We start from the raw sequence: 13686 nt of genomic DNA, 5'->3' as shown, positions 1-13686 counted from the left end.
GTAAACAAACCGGCCCGGCCCTGCACAAGCGACGGAACAAGTTTGGGAACCACTGGCCTAGATGAAGCTATTATAAAGCGGGCACACAATTGGTTGGAAAAGTTTTCTTGGGGAATAGTTATCAATGATTCACAATCAAGCTGGAAGGGAATATCAAGTAGGGTGCTGCAGGGATTTGTCCAGTTCTGTTCAATACTTTCATAAATGATTTGGACAATGGTATAGAGAGTATGCTTATAAAGTTTGCAGATGATGCCAAACTGGGAGGGGTCGCAAGCTTTGGAGGACAGGGTTAGCATTCAAAATTATTTTGACAGATTGGAGAAATGGTCTGAAATAAATAATATTAAATTCAGTAAGGAAAAATTCAAAATACTAAATTTAGGAAGAAATAATCAAATAGAAATTGAGCAAATGCAACATGACTACATAGAAAAGGATCTGCGGGTTATAGTGGATCACAAACTAAATATGTCAACAGTGCAATAGTATTGCAAAAGAAAGAAAAAAATATTTTGGGATATATTAGCAGGAGTATTGAGAGCAAGACACAAGAAGAAATTTTTCCACTCAACTCAGCTCTGATAAGACTGCATCTGGGCACCAAACTTGGGAAAAGATGTGGACAAATTGAAGAAAGTCCAGAGGAGAACAACAAATGATTAAAGGTCTAGAAAACATGACCTATTAGGAAAGGTTGAAAAAGCTGGGTTTGTTTAGTCTGGAGGGGGATATAAGTCTTCAAGTATGTAAAAGGTTGTTATAAAGAGGAGGGTGATGCATAGTTGTCCTTAACCACTGAAGACAGGACAAAATGTAATGGGCTTAAATTGAAGGAAGGGAGATTTAAGTTAGACATTAGGAAAAACTTCCTAACTGTAAGGATAGTTAAAGCACTGGAATAAGTTAACTAGGGAAATTGTGGAATGTCCATCATTGGAGGTGTTTAAGAGAAGTTCAGAAAACCCCTGTCAGGCATAGTCTAGATAATACTTAGTCCTGCCTCAGTGCAGGGGACTGGACTAGATGACCTATCGAGGTCTCTTCCAGTCCTATGATTCTCTGTGAACATAAAATTGTACACATTACAATAGAACCTATGACTTGGCATGGTCACTTTGTGCCACACTGGCTGTAAACTGGCTCCAGGAGGATCATCGCATAGCAAGGGAGATCAGTCTAACAATGTAGAGCCAGCATTGAGGCTCCTAATTGCCTGACACCTGCTGCTGGCACAGGGATTATGCCTATTCCTTGTCTGCTGTTTTGAACCAATGGGGCTATTAGCAACAGGCATAAATTAGAATAGCTCTCAGGCTGCTCCAGTTTGTGCCTGTAACCGGTGCTGCACAAACAGCATATTATTCACTTGTCACGGTGCCTCAGTGGGTCACAGCTGAGAATGTCAACTTCAGGACAGATCACTGAGAAATGGGGTAGACTCATCCCACACTGGTGGTTATTCTATCATTAGATTATACCAAGCCAGTAACAAAAGTGAACTTTTGTCTTACCACAGTCTCTTTAAGCATTGCAGCCCTTGGCTCGCCACCCAGACACTAGACTCTGTGATGAGTGGTTACTGAAAACTGTTTTCATCAAATATAAAGTCCTTCTAATCCCAAGGGATCGGCCACTTAGCCAGGTCAATATATAACTCAGATCTTACCCAGTAATTATGCTGATGCCAGTCCTTTAGTAACTAAAAACTAATAGTTTAATAATAAAAGAAAAGAGAGTTAAAAATGGTTAATAGATCATATACTGTAGAACTTCAGAGTTATGAACACCAGATTTACGAACTGACCAGTCAGTCACACACCTCATTTGGAACCAGGGGTATGCAATCAGGCAGCAGCAGAGAAACCCCCTCTCCCCCAAAAAAGAAAATGCAGTATTGTGTTAAAAGTAAACTACTAAAAAACTAAAGGGAAAGTTAAAAAAAGAGACTTGACAATGTAAGGAAACTGTTTCTGTGCTTGTTTCATTTAAAGTAAGATGGTTAAAAGCAGCATTTTTCTTCTGCATAGTAAAATTTCACAGTTGTATTAAGTCAATATTCAGTTGTAAACTTTTGAAAGAACAACCATAACGTTTTGTTCAGAATTATGAACATTTCAGAGTTTTATGAACAACCTCCATTCCCAAAGTGTTTGTAACTCTGAGGTTCTACTGTACATACAAGTGATTTTTCAATGTTCATAGATCAGGATCATAGCAGTGATGGAATAAACTGCTATCTTACGACAGTTTCTCTGGAATTACCCAAACATATTGGGGGTCATCAGTCCTTGTCCAAAGGTTCCTGGTTAGAAATCCAATCCAGAGCAATGAGACAAAATGGAGATGTCTGAGGTATCTTTTTATAACCTTTACCATGTGCATGGAATTTTACTGTCTCAAACAAAGCTCACAGCCCAGGTGCCAGGAAAATTACTGGCCCCAAATAGAGTCCAGGATCACACGAGCATATCACATGTCCTTACATGGTTTACTGAACCACAGAGGATGGTCATTAGCTCCTTGAGTCTGAGGGGTCTGCAGGAAAAGCCATCTGGGCAGAACAAGTTTCTTCTATGGCTTATTGTGAGAGCTAAGTATCTTTGATGGGCCATCAATACGTAGCTGTCTGGCCTTAATGTAAAGTCTATCTGCGGGGTGTTACTCAGGAACACAACACATATATAAGATACCAGTACATACCAGTATTCCTAACTTCAGATACAAAGATGATACATGCATATAAACAGAATAATCTTACTTAGTAAATCATAACTTTTCCATTGATACCTTACATGACATATTTTATACAAGATTTGTTGCAATTGTATAAGAGCGGTAATATCAGTGGTATTATCAGTCATATGTAATCATATAGCGTCACACCACTGTACTGCCCTTGACCAGATTTGGCCCAAGCATGCATGATGAAGCTCAAGAAGCTCTAAAAAATGTTTGAACCACAACCTAGGAAATGCATCCTGGTACCCACTACTAATTGAAATAGTATCAGAGGGGTAGCCGTGTTAGTCTGGTTCTGTAGAAGCAGCAAAGAATCCTGTGGCACCTTATAGACTAACAGACGTTTTGCAGCATGAGCTTTCGTGGGTGAATACCCACTTCTTCGGATGCAAGCAGTGGAAATTTCCAGGGGCAGGTGTGTATATATAAGCAAGCAAGAAGCAAGCTAGAGATAACGAGGTTAGATCAATCAGGGAGGATGAGGCCCTGTTCCAGCAGCTGAGGTGTGAAAACCAAGGGAGGAGAAACTGGTTCTGTAATTGGCAAGCCATTCACAGTCTTTGTTTCGTCCTAAGCTGATGGTGTTAAATTTGCAGATGAACTGGAGCTCAGCAGTTTCTCTTTGAAGTCTGGTCCTAAAGTTTTTTTGCTGTAGGATGGCCACCTTAAAATCTGCTATTGTGTGGCCAGGGAGGTTGAAGTGTTCTCCTACAGGTTTTTGTATATTGCCATTCCTAATGTCTGATTTGTGTCCATTTATCCTTTTCCTTAGAGACTGTCCAGTTTGGCCGATGTACATAGCAGAGGGGCATTGCTGGCATATGATGGCATATATTACATTGGTGGACGTGCAGGTGAATGAACCGGTGATGGTGTGGCTGATCTGGTTAGGTCCTGTGATGGTGTTGCTGGTGTAGATATGTGGGCAGAGTTGGCATCGAGGTTTGTTGCATGGGTTGGTTCCTGAGCTAGAGTTACTATAGTGCGGTGTGCAGTTGCTGGTGAGAATATGCTTCAGGTTGGCAGGTTGTCTGTGGGCGAGGACTGGCCTGCCACCCAAGGCCTGTGAAAGTGTGGGATCATTGTCCAGGATGGGCTGTAGATCCCTGATGATGCGTTGGAGGGGTTTGAGCTGGGGACTGTATGTGATGGCCAGTGGAGTCCTGTTGGTTTCTTTCTTGGGTTTGTCTTGCAGTAGGAGGCTTCTGGGTACACATCTGGCTCTGTTGATCTGTTTCCTTATTTCCTCGTGTGGGTACTGTAGTCTTGAGAATGCTTGGTGGAGATTTTCTAGGTGTTGGTCTCTGTCTGCGGGGTTAGAGCAGATACGGTTGTACCTCAGTGCTTGGCTGTAGACAATGGATCTTGTGGTGTGCCCGGGATGGAAGCTGGAGGCATGAAGGTAGGCATAGCGGTCGGTAGGTTTTCGGTATAGGGTGGTGTTAATGTGACCACCACTTATTTGCACCGTGGTGTCTAGGAAGTGGACCTCCCGTGTAGATAGGTCCAGGCTGAGGTTGATGGAGGGGTGGAAGCTGTTGAAATCATGGTGGAATTTTTCCAGAGTCTCCTTCCCATGGGTCCAGATGATGAAGATGTCAACAATGTAGCGTAGGTAAAGAAGGGGCGTGAGTGGACGGGAGCTGAGGAAGCGTTGTTCCAGGTTGGCCATATAAATATTGGCATATTGTGGGGCCATGCGGGTGCCCATAGCGGTGCCACTGATCTGGAGATATATATTGTCATTAAATTTGAAATAGTTGTGTGTGAGGATAAAGGCACAGAGCTCAGCAACCAGTTGTGCTGTGGCATCATCAGGGATACTGTTCCTGACAGCTTGTATTCCATCAGTGTGTGGGATGTTTGTGTAGAGAGCCTCTACATCCATGGTGGCTAGGATGGTGTTTTCTGGAAGGTCACCAATGCATTGTAGTTTCCTCAGGAAATCAGTGGTGTCACGGAGATAGCTGGGAGTGCTGGTAACATAGGGTCTGAGTAGAGAGTCCACATATCCAGACAGTCCTTCAGTGAGAGTTCCAATGCCAGAGATGATGGGGCGTCCAGGATTTCCGGGTTTGTGGATCTGTACCCAAGATCCAACCTGCCAACCTGAAGCATATTCTCACCAGCAACTGCACACCACACCATAGTAACTCTAGCTCAGGAACCAACCCATGCAACAAACCTCGATGCCAACTCTGCCCACATATCTACACCAGCAACACCATCACAGGACCTAACCAGATCAGCCACACCATCACCATCACCTGCACGTCCACCAATGTAATATATGCCATCATATACCAGCAATGCCCCTCTGCTATGTACATCGGCCAAACTGGACAGTCTCTAAGGAAAAGGATAAATGGACACAAATCAGACATTAGGAATGGCAATATACAAAAACCTGTAGGAGAACACTTCAACCTCCCTGGCCACACAATAGCAGATTTTAAGGTGGCCATCCTACAGCAAAAAAACTTTAGGACCAGACTTCAAAGAGAAACTGCTGAGCTCCAGTTCATCTGCAAATTTAACACCATCAGCTCAGGACTAAACAAAGACTGTGAATGGCTTGCCAATTACAGAACCAGTTTCTCCTCCCTTGGTTTTCACACCTCAGCTGCTGGAACAGGGCCTCATCCTCCCTGATTGATCTAACCTCGTTACCTCTAGCTTGCTTCTTGCTTGCTTATATATACACCTGCCCCTGGAAATTTCCACTGCTTGCATCCGAAGAAGTGGGTATTCACCCACGAAAGCTCATGCTACAAAATGTCTGTTAGTCTATAAGGTGCCACAGGATTCTTTGCTGCTTCTAATTGAAATAGTGCCTTCATCTGAGAAGCATGCCTACCAAACTCCTTGAAAAATACAGTAGTTCACCCAGTCCTCAAGAAATCCTCTTTCAGTCTTGAAGACCTCCCTGACTACCATCCTCAGCAAGTAATTGAGACACTTGTACTTCTCAGGGACACTATAAGTCACAGAATTCAGGACAAAGCATGTACGAACTGGGAATAAAGCATTCTTGGTCAAGGGGATCTGGCTATGGAATAAATTTCCAGAGGAAATTAGACCAATCCATAGCTTTTAGGATATGTTATAGAACTATCCTCTTCAAGAAGGCCTTTCCACTTACAACAGTGATACCCTGTTCTCCTCAAACCAGTGCAATAAATAAATAAATACATGTTACCCTCAAACAAATCAACCTTAAAAAATGAATAACCCTACCTCAGACAGAGTTTTTACCCTGAAAAGGAAGAAGTTCCAGAGATTCCATGAAATCCACTAGGATTTCATTATAGTTATTGGTTTTACATTCCAGGCACTAAACGACCACCATGATGGGGGTAGACAGCAGCTTCCAGATTCTGGGAGTAGAAAGATGAGCGTTATGCCAAATTTGCACACACTCCCTTTCCTTGATTTATGCTCCATTTTCCACTGGGGCCTTATATGATCTAGGATGATAAATAACAGTGCGTAGGGGAAAGCAAAATTGTAAAAATAGCTTATTTGTTCCCTAGCTACATCATTATTTTTCTGTTTAATTTTCATGACACTTGATTTCAGAATGAGAGTTCCTATTACAGCTTAGGCATGTAAACTATCAATTCTCTGACAAATGACTGAGAATCAGATACAAGAATCAGAAACATTCAAGGAATTTTCCTTTTGCCTTTTATTACATTTTTTATTACGCTTACCAGGCTGATGTACTGGACTCAGACCTTGTGTCCCATGTGCTCTTGGCTTGCTGTGGCTGGGCAGAGTTTAGGCACTGTCTGGCTCTCTACATCTAGATACACACTCCGGGTATAGGCCTTCTTGGTAGTGGAGACCCCATGGTCCAATTTCCTAGGCTCTGAAACTGGTGTCAGCTCTCACAAGCCTCCCAGTACCTGTTGCCCACTCCCAGAGTTCCTCTAAAGCTATGGACCTGCTGGTTTACTGTTTCCCTCTCCTTGGACTATGTGACAGTGAAAGCAAGCAACACACAGTCTCCTCAAAGAAACTTCTAAACACATACATGCCCTTTACTCTTAGGCCTGGTCTACACTGGGATGGAGAAGGACGTGAGCTAAGTCGGTCTAAGTTACGCAACTTCAGCTACGAAAATAGGGTAGCTGAAATCGATGTACTTAGAGCTACTTACTGCGGTGTCTTTACTGTGGTAGGTCAACTGCTCCCACTCCCCCATCAACTCTGCCTACGCTTCTCGCTCCAATGGAGTACCTGAGTTGCTGGGAGAGTGCTCGGTGGTTGATTTATTGTGTCTTCGCTAGACGCAATAAATCGACCCCTGCTGGATCGATCGCTCTGGAGGTAAGTGTAGACGTGCCCCTAGAAGCACAAGAGATATACAGGTCCATGGAAAACAACAAAACCTGCACACAAATACCTGCTCACTTTCCTCACCATACCAAGAGCCCTTTGGGATTTGGTCAGTGGGTTTTCAGGGGGTTCAGGATTCTCAGCTCCTGATCAACCTTGTTTTCTTCTGGTCCTGTTTCTGCTGCCCTTTCTAAGATTGCTGGGAAGAGAGACACCCTTTTAGAAGGAACCAGTTCAACTAAGTCAGCTTGTAACCAAGCAGTGGATCACCTGTCAAGCAACTTGAAGTCACTGAGGAGAGTAACCTGACAGGGTGGGACTGGAACCATTGCTTGGTTACAAGCTGATTTAGTTGAACTGGCTCTTCAGTGTTGGGACAGTTAGCTCATTGTCTTACGGAGGGTGCTTGCATTTGAATGGGAGGCCCTCTATATTAATGGCCCAGGAGGTTTCAGTACAAGATGGAGGGTAAAAGGCAAAAGTGTAGGCACAGCTCAGTCTTTCAATAAAATGGTGCTCACAAAACAAAATGGAGTTTGTAGTTTGATACATATTGACATACACTAATCTGTCTCACCTTTGTTTTGGTCACCATTTCTAACTCAGTTTCTAAATCTTTTTTCTCAAAAATCCCTTTCTCAGCATCATACATCCAGAGATTACAGCCAGTAATTTACTTCTATGAAAACTGATGCTATCTCAACTCCATAATCAGCTGACACAAAAGATGTTACAGGTGTGAATCAGGAGCTTCTGTCTCCTTAATGATCTTTCCTCTCACCTTGCTTGCTTCACTATCCATTGATTTTTGACAGGAAGATCCTTATATGCCTATAACTAAATCATAGTCTCTTAGAAGGGCAGTGAATGGTGGTGCTGGATGATGTCAGATAAGTATGTGTCACCTACAGTATTTTAAACAGATGTAGTTAATCTGTCTGTTTACCAAAAAAACCCTTTAAACAGTTATTATTATCCAACTTCTGAAGTGCTTTAAAATAGTCATTACTGGAAGAGTATAGAATAAAATAAGCTTCAATGATGAATATGCTGTGATTATTTTTTAGACCTGCAATATATAGGACACTGAAGAAAAGTTATGGGGTGGTTAGAAAAGTCATTACATTTATTCATTAAAATAAATTTAGAATGTCATCAAGGGTCCATAATTCTTTGCCCAAGCCACTTAACTCCTTTACTTGTCTATTAATTGACTGATAAAGACCTCAGAACCAGTCATCGATGATAGAGTATTCTCTCTAGAGTCATATTTTTGACACACATCGCCTCAGAAACATGCCATTGTGGGAATGATTCATAGTTTGATTAGTAAGGACTTTTACCTCAAAGCAAAAGCATTAGAGTTCACCATGCAAAACTCAAAAGGCTATATATCACACCCATTGGTGTAATAGTCATTTTCCCCTGATACTGTCAGTGAGATCTACACCCAACACATAAATCTTTGGTTTAACTAAATATGCAGTTTTTTTGAGGAGTTATATATAACTTCTCCTGTTTTTATTGCTTTTCCTGCTAGCTATAGTATTTTAATAGCCACTAAAGTGGCTTAGTGGGTATTAAAAATAATTAAAGTACTATGTTTTACTGTATTCAGAATAGGATTATATTTCTATTTGCATAGGATCTATTTAGCTTTAAGTGTGTTCTCATTCGGATGTTATCAGAGTTCCCCCCCCCCCTTCTCTTTGCTTCAAGAGATAGTCCAAAGGCATCCAAAAGATGCTGGTCACTCTTGAGAAGCATATATTAAGGTGGCTGGCACAAGAATTCTGTATTTTATGTCAGTAGCAATTACTTGCTCCAGTGACAGACAAAAACCTTCATACAACATTATTCAGCTTGCAATACACTATCTTCAACTGATGAACAATACTGGAGCAAGCAAGTTATTTTGTTATGGGGAACAGGAGAGATGTCCAACTACTGAAAAGCAAGGTATTCTGTGTGAAATGTGCCTGTGTTTTGATGGCACAAAATGTTAGAGCATCAAGGCCCTGGTGACAATTGCTTTGCATTGCATTGTTAACCCTGTGTGGTTTGAAGCACTGTTGAACCAATGCGTAGATGTGCTGAGGCATAACATAATGGTAACCACTTTTAAGGTCAAATCCTGTTCCGCAGCCTTAGCCCAAGTAGATAGACTGATCAATAGGAATCACTGTAGAGATTGGGAGAGCAAAAGCCTGTCTACATTTGATGGAGTGAAAGAGGAACTAGTCTGCAGCTCCTACAACAGTCGTTCCCAGGAATGGAGAGTCAGAGTCAGTGTCAAGAGATAATTTCTTGATGAAGAGTCATTTATGTATCATATAGAGTGCCAAGTTTAGGACAATTCTGAAGTTTAAATTATTGACAGGAAACATTCAATGCTCCTTTTATTGTGTCAAAATCAGAGGAAAAAGCTGTTACTCCCAGCATGGAAAGGCAGAAAGTTTTGGTATTCCATACCAACTGCACAGTCTCAGCTCTTATATATTAATTATTCTAGCAATTCACTGCACAGAGTAACAAAGGGATGTAAGTTTGCAGTAGCTTCAGCCTTCAGGAATTTGACAAGCAATATCCAGGTGGCAACTTCTTACTTCAAGTCAAGTGTTTGTAAGTATCACTAGGCATACATATATCCTCATACCTTATTCACATAAGGACTCGGATGACTGTTTATCTGAGACATAACTGACTTGGAAGAACCAGTCTCAAGAACACCTGGTGCACTTTCACTTAACCAGACATACAGGCCATGACAGTTCCATCAGCAAATATGATAGCTCATCTTACTTCCTATTTCAGGAAGTCAAAAGATGGAGTTGAGCTGTGTACAATTAATCTTTTTTAGTGACTACCTTTTTAAGGAAGCCAATCTAAATAACAGACTAACTAGATTGGTGTTATCCATAAGTAATCTTTGAATTGGGAAGTGGGGATGAAAGAACTCTGTCATCTCCAAACAAAATATTACGGTGTTCTGTGCTCAAAGTCCAGGAAGTACCGTAACTGCAATGGATTTTTTCTTTCTTTAAAACAAGAGACTTTTGCACATGATTTCCTTCATTTAATCTCTGTGATGTAGGGACGTCAGTGTTATCCAACCTCCACAGTCCCTTGCTTGATAGGCAAATTTGAATGATCACTACAAATGAAATGATTTTGTCAGTCGCTCCAGGTTACAATCTTACTACATCTGATCACCATACACTAGAACATTGTCTGTATTCTAAACCTGGCTCTTTATCTCTGCTGGAATGGACTTAGTGAGATGATGTTTACAAGGACTAGATGCTCCAAATCCTCCGAAATGCTTGGAAGGGATAGACTGAAACTGTACATCTTCAAATGGAAAATGTCTGTAACCTGGCAGAATTTAATCTCCATGTATCCTTCCCTGTGTTGCTTGAAGCAGCTTCTATACCTGTCTAATGACGGTATACGCTCTCCAACTGTACTTTCACAATCCTTTTTTTCTTTTTTACTGAATTAGTGCGGATATGCTATGTTTATCATAGTCAATTAATGAAATATAAATGATCAATTAATGAATCATCTTTTGGATCCACTGTATTTTTGTGCCTTTTGTGGTGTTTTAGACGTTATCCCTGGCAGAAGACACTGTATCTTGTAGAATGAGTGACTTTTTGCCTCTTGTGACTGATGTGTTTTCACTAAGTGGTGCAGTGGAGTCCTTCTAAATCCTTCTAGAGCCAGTTTCAAAATTCCATGTTAATCTGTCAGTTACTCATCTAACATTTTTTTCCTCCTCGTTCTAGTGAGTGCTTCTTGATTACATCAGTGATTAAAGGTCTCTGGGCTTCTGTCTAAAGTCTTACCAGTGTCTTCCAGTTTACATATTTCAAGATCAACACTGCTCAGCCTTGTCCAATAAATGTCTGTCTTTGTATTGCTTTTCTAGGTTATTAACAAGACTCGTCCTTCAAAGATCAGTTATGATTTATTCTATGATGATAACAGCCTCAGGAGTTTTATTATCAAATACCTCAAGGAATTCTTGACATCTGTTTTCAATAAGTTAGTAATAATTCTAAATGGTGGCCCAGTGGAAGAATTATATTTCAATGACAATTTGATCTGTATATTGTAGTAGAGAACTTTGAGGAAGATTTTTAACATATAAGCGGGATTCTGACTCTTCCAGTCAAGATTCACGTATGTCAGTTTTACTTGCAACCTCTTGAGAGATGGCTGTGTTTAATCTGTAGTTCAGGGACTCTCAGTTATGTCACCATGAAAGTTTCATTGTCTCCTTGTCTGTTAGTAACCTGGAACAGGGCTAAATTAATTGTATTTCTCTTGTTAATTTTCAGGAAGTGTTAAGTTTTATCATTTATTCATTTAGCTTTGCAGTATATGCTGACATTTAAAATCTTCATTGCTTAGTGTTTCTTTAGACAATTATTCATGCAGTATTATGTATGAATCATTATGCATTAAGTGTTTTCCCATTCTCTTAAATGATTTCTTCATTCCATTGGTTCATTGTTTCCCCACCCTTTTTTCTGTGACTCATGTGTTTTAATATATCCAGCATCACAAAAAATGAATGAACTTATACCAAAGAAGTTAACTGCAGCAGTATTTGATATAGAAAGACAAATTTTACTCAGTTACACAAGAGTAATTCTGGAGTGACTACAAAGGAGTTACTTTAGATTTATGGCAATGTAAATGAGAAAATAAAGTGGTCCGGAGAATGTATATCAATATAATCAGAATGCCAGCTCCTATTGAAAGAGCCTTTTGGGTGTTTTGGCCTGAAATGGTAATAGCTCTCTTTATGCTTGTATTCAGGATTTTGTTTGTGTATTTTATGTACTCATTCTAGTAATTGTCACAATACTAGTTCTATCATCATAGCAACTAAGTGCTTCAGCTGCAAAAATTGTTTACATAAGTTACCAATGCTACCTCAAGAGGGATGGATGCACAAATTGAAACTGCAACTTCCGTAACTCTGACTAGCAAGTAGTGGTAGGTCTTTCTGATACAAAATGCAAAACAGCCCAACAGAACCAGAACAAAGCAAGCAAACAGAATAACACATACAATAATGAAAAAATAAATCAAACTAAAAAGCAGACCAAAACATTCAATCAAATGTTGACCAAAATAAAGGGGCATTTGCTCATTTCCTGAAGCTCACTAAACCTGGATGCGGAAGAAAGGAAATTTCAAAGGCAGAGATGCTTCATTGAGCAACAGTCTACAAGTGTCCTAGCCACCATTAACTGCTTTGACAAGCTATAAGATTGGAGATGGTCTCTCAGGTAACTGGATTCCATAGCACTAAGGGCTTTAAATTTTAAATAACATCAACTTGTCCCTGCTGCTCCTAGGTGGAGGAACGGCTATGGGGGCTCCATGCGCTGCCCCCTCCCCGAACGCTGGCTCTGCAGCTCTCATTGGCCAAGAACCGTAGCCAATGGGAGCTGCAGGGGTGGTGCCTGTGGGTGGAGGCTGCGCACGGAGCCACCTGTCCGCGCCTCTACCTAGGAGCGTCAGAGACATGTCGCTTCTTGTGGGGAGCCACACAAGGTGAGTGCTGCCCAGATCCCACGCCCCAACCTTTTGCCCCAAGCCCCCTTCCACACCCCAATTCCCTCCCCGAGCCCGCACCCCCTCTCGCGTCCCGACCCCCAGTCCTGAGCCCCCTCCCGGACCCAAACTGCCTCCCTCCATTGGTAAGTATAACTCCTAGTTAATTGGAATTTTTGACTAACAAGCACCTGCCATTCCCCCAACATGCTGGGTAACAAAGCTTTTCATGTACTTAGCAAGCATCCAAATTATGATATTGAATAACCCATAATAATATGTGCAGAGTTCATAGTCTTTTTCTCCCCAGAATTGAGAATTACTCCATTTTTTTCCTGAGGTTTATTGCAAATAGATATTTAATTCAGTGGGCACCTCCTCTTCTTTTGATGGGAATGGATTCAGAAAATTGTTGCTGCATGTTGGCCAAGCCCTGCAGAATGGCCATGGAAAATTTCAGACAGTTGGATCAGTCTTGAGTGGTCCCAGCCACGGAGAACAGCCACTGCTCCATGGTGATTCTTTTTATGCTAGCATGCAAGGGGATTTTGAGGGAGTGGTGGAGAGGCCCTTGTGATACAGTAGCAAAGAAAAACATTGAAATCTGTCAGTTTCAACTTTCTATGATGTATTCTGTTTGATAGTCGGTGGTAGGTGAAAAGAAAACTAACAGTACGTGAATAGATATTGCATACTCTGGCATCTTGCCAAAGCTGGGTAAGTTTGAGGTGAGGGAGTCTAAACTTACTTCCAATCTCTGTATTGTGTCAAGAATCAGAAACAAATCTCCTTGTTAGATACTTATTTTTGCATGACTGCACGCAGAGGGGAGAACACCATAATAACAGGCATTTTGATGCTGGAAGATCTGCTGCTTTCTATTCTAAGGAGACAGCTGTGTGGTCTGCTAAAGCAGCATGGATGGAAAGTGTAGATGAGCCACTAACAGGCCCCAAAATGCCCAAAGTATTAAAAGCATTTTAACCCGCATTCACGGCAGTAGAAAAGCTGATTCTGTAGAGAGGGGTGTAT

The 13686-nt window shown here is 41.3% G+C and overlaps 1 protein-coding gene across 9 annotated transcripts in view; it reads left to right on the top strand.

Moving 5' to 3' along the window:
- Positions 1–13686, top strand: part of BBS9 (Bardet-Biedl syndrome 9) — a 519285-nt gene that overhangs the window by 171791 nt on the left and 333808 nt on the right. Inside the window, exon 20 of one of the 9 annotated variants that reach the window (XM_045005721.1) lies at positions 11015–11616. The exons of 7 other annotated variants lie outside the window; for them this stretch is intronic. In XM_045005721.1, the coding sequence (XP_044861656.1) occupies positions 11015–11203 (189 nt within the window). In that variant the 3' untranslated portion in view covers positions 11204–11616. Of the gene's footprint in view, positions 1–7725; positions 7820–11014; positions 11617–13686 lie in introns of those variants that run through there. One more of the 9 variants, XM_045005723.1, reaches the window with a different exon arrangement.

The sequence above is a fragment of the Mauremys mutica genome, chromosome 2, assembly GCF_020497125.1.
Source record: "Mauremys mutica isolate MM-2020 ecotype Southern chromosome 2, ASM2049712v1, whole genome shotgun sequence".
Classification (NCBI taxonomy): domain Eukaryota; kingdom Metazoa; phylum Chordata; order Testudines; family Geoemydidae; genus Mauremys; species Mauremys mutica.
The sequence above is the reverse complement of the archived record's forward strand: the minus strand, read 5'-3'. Positions and strand labels throughout refer to the sequence as shown.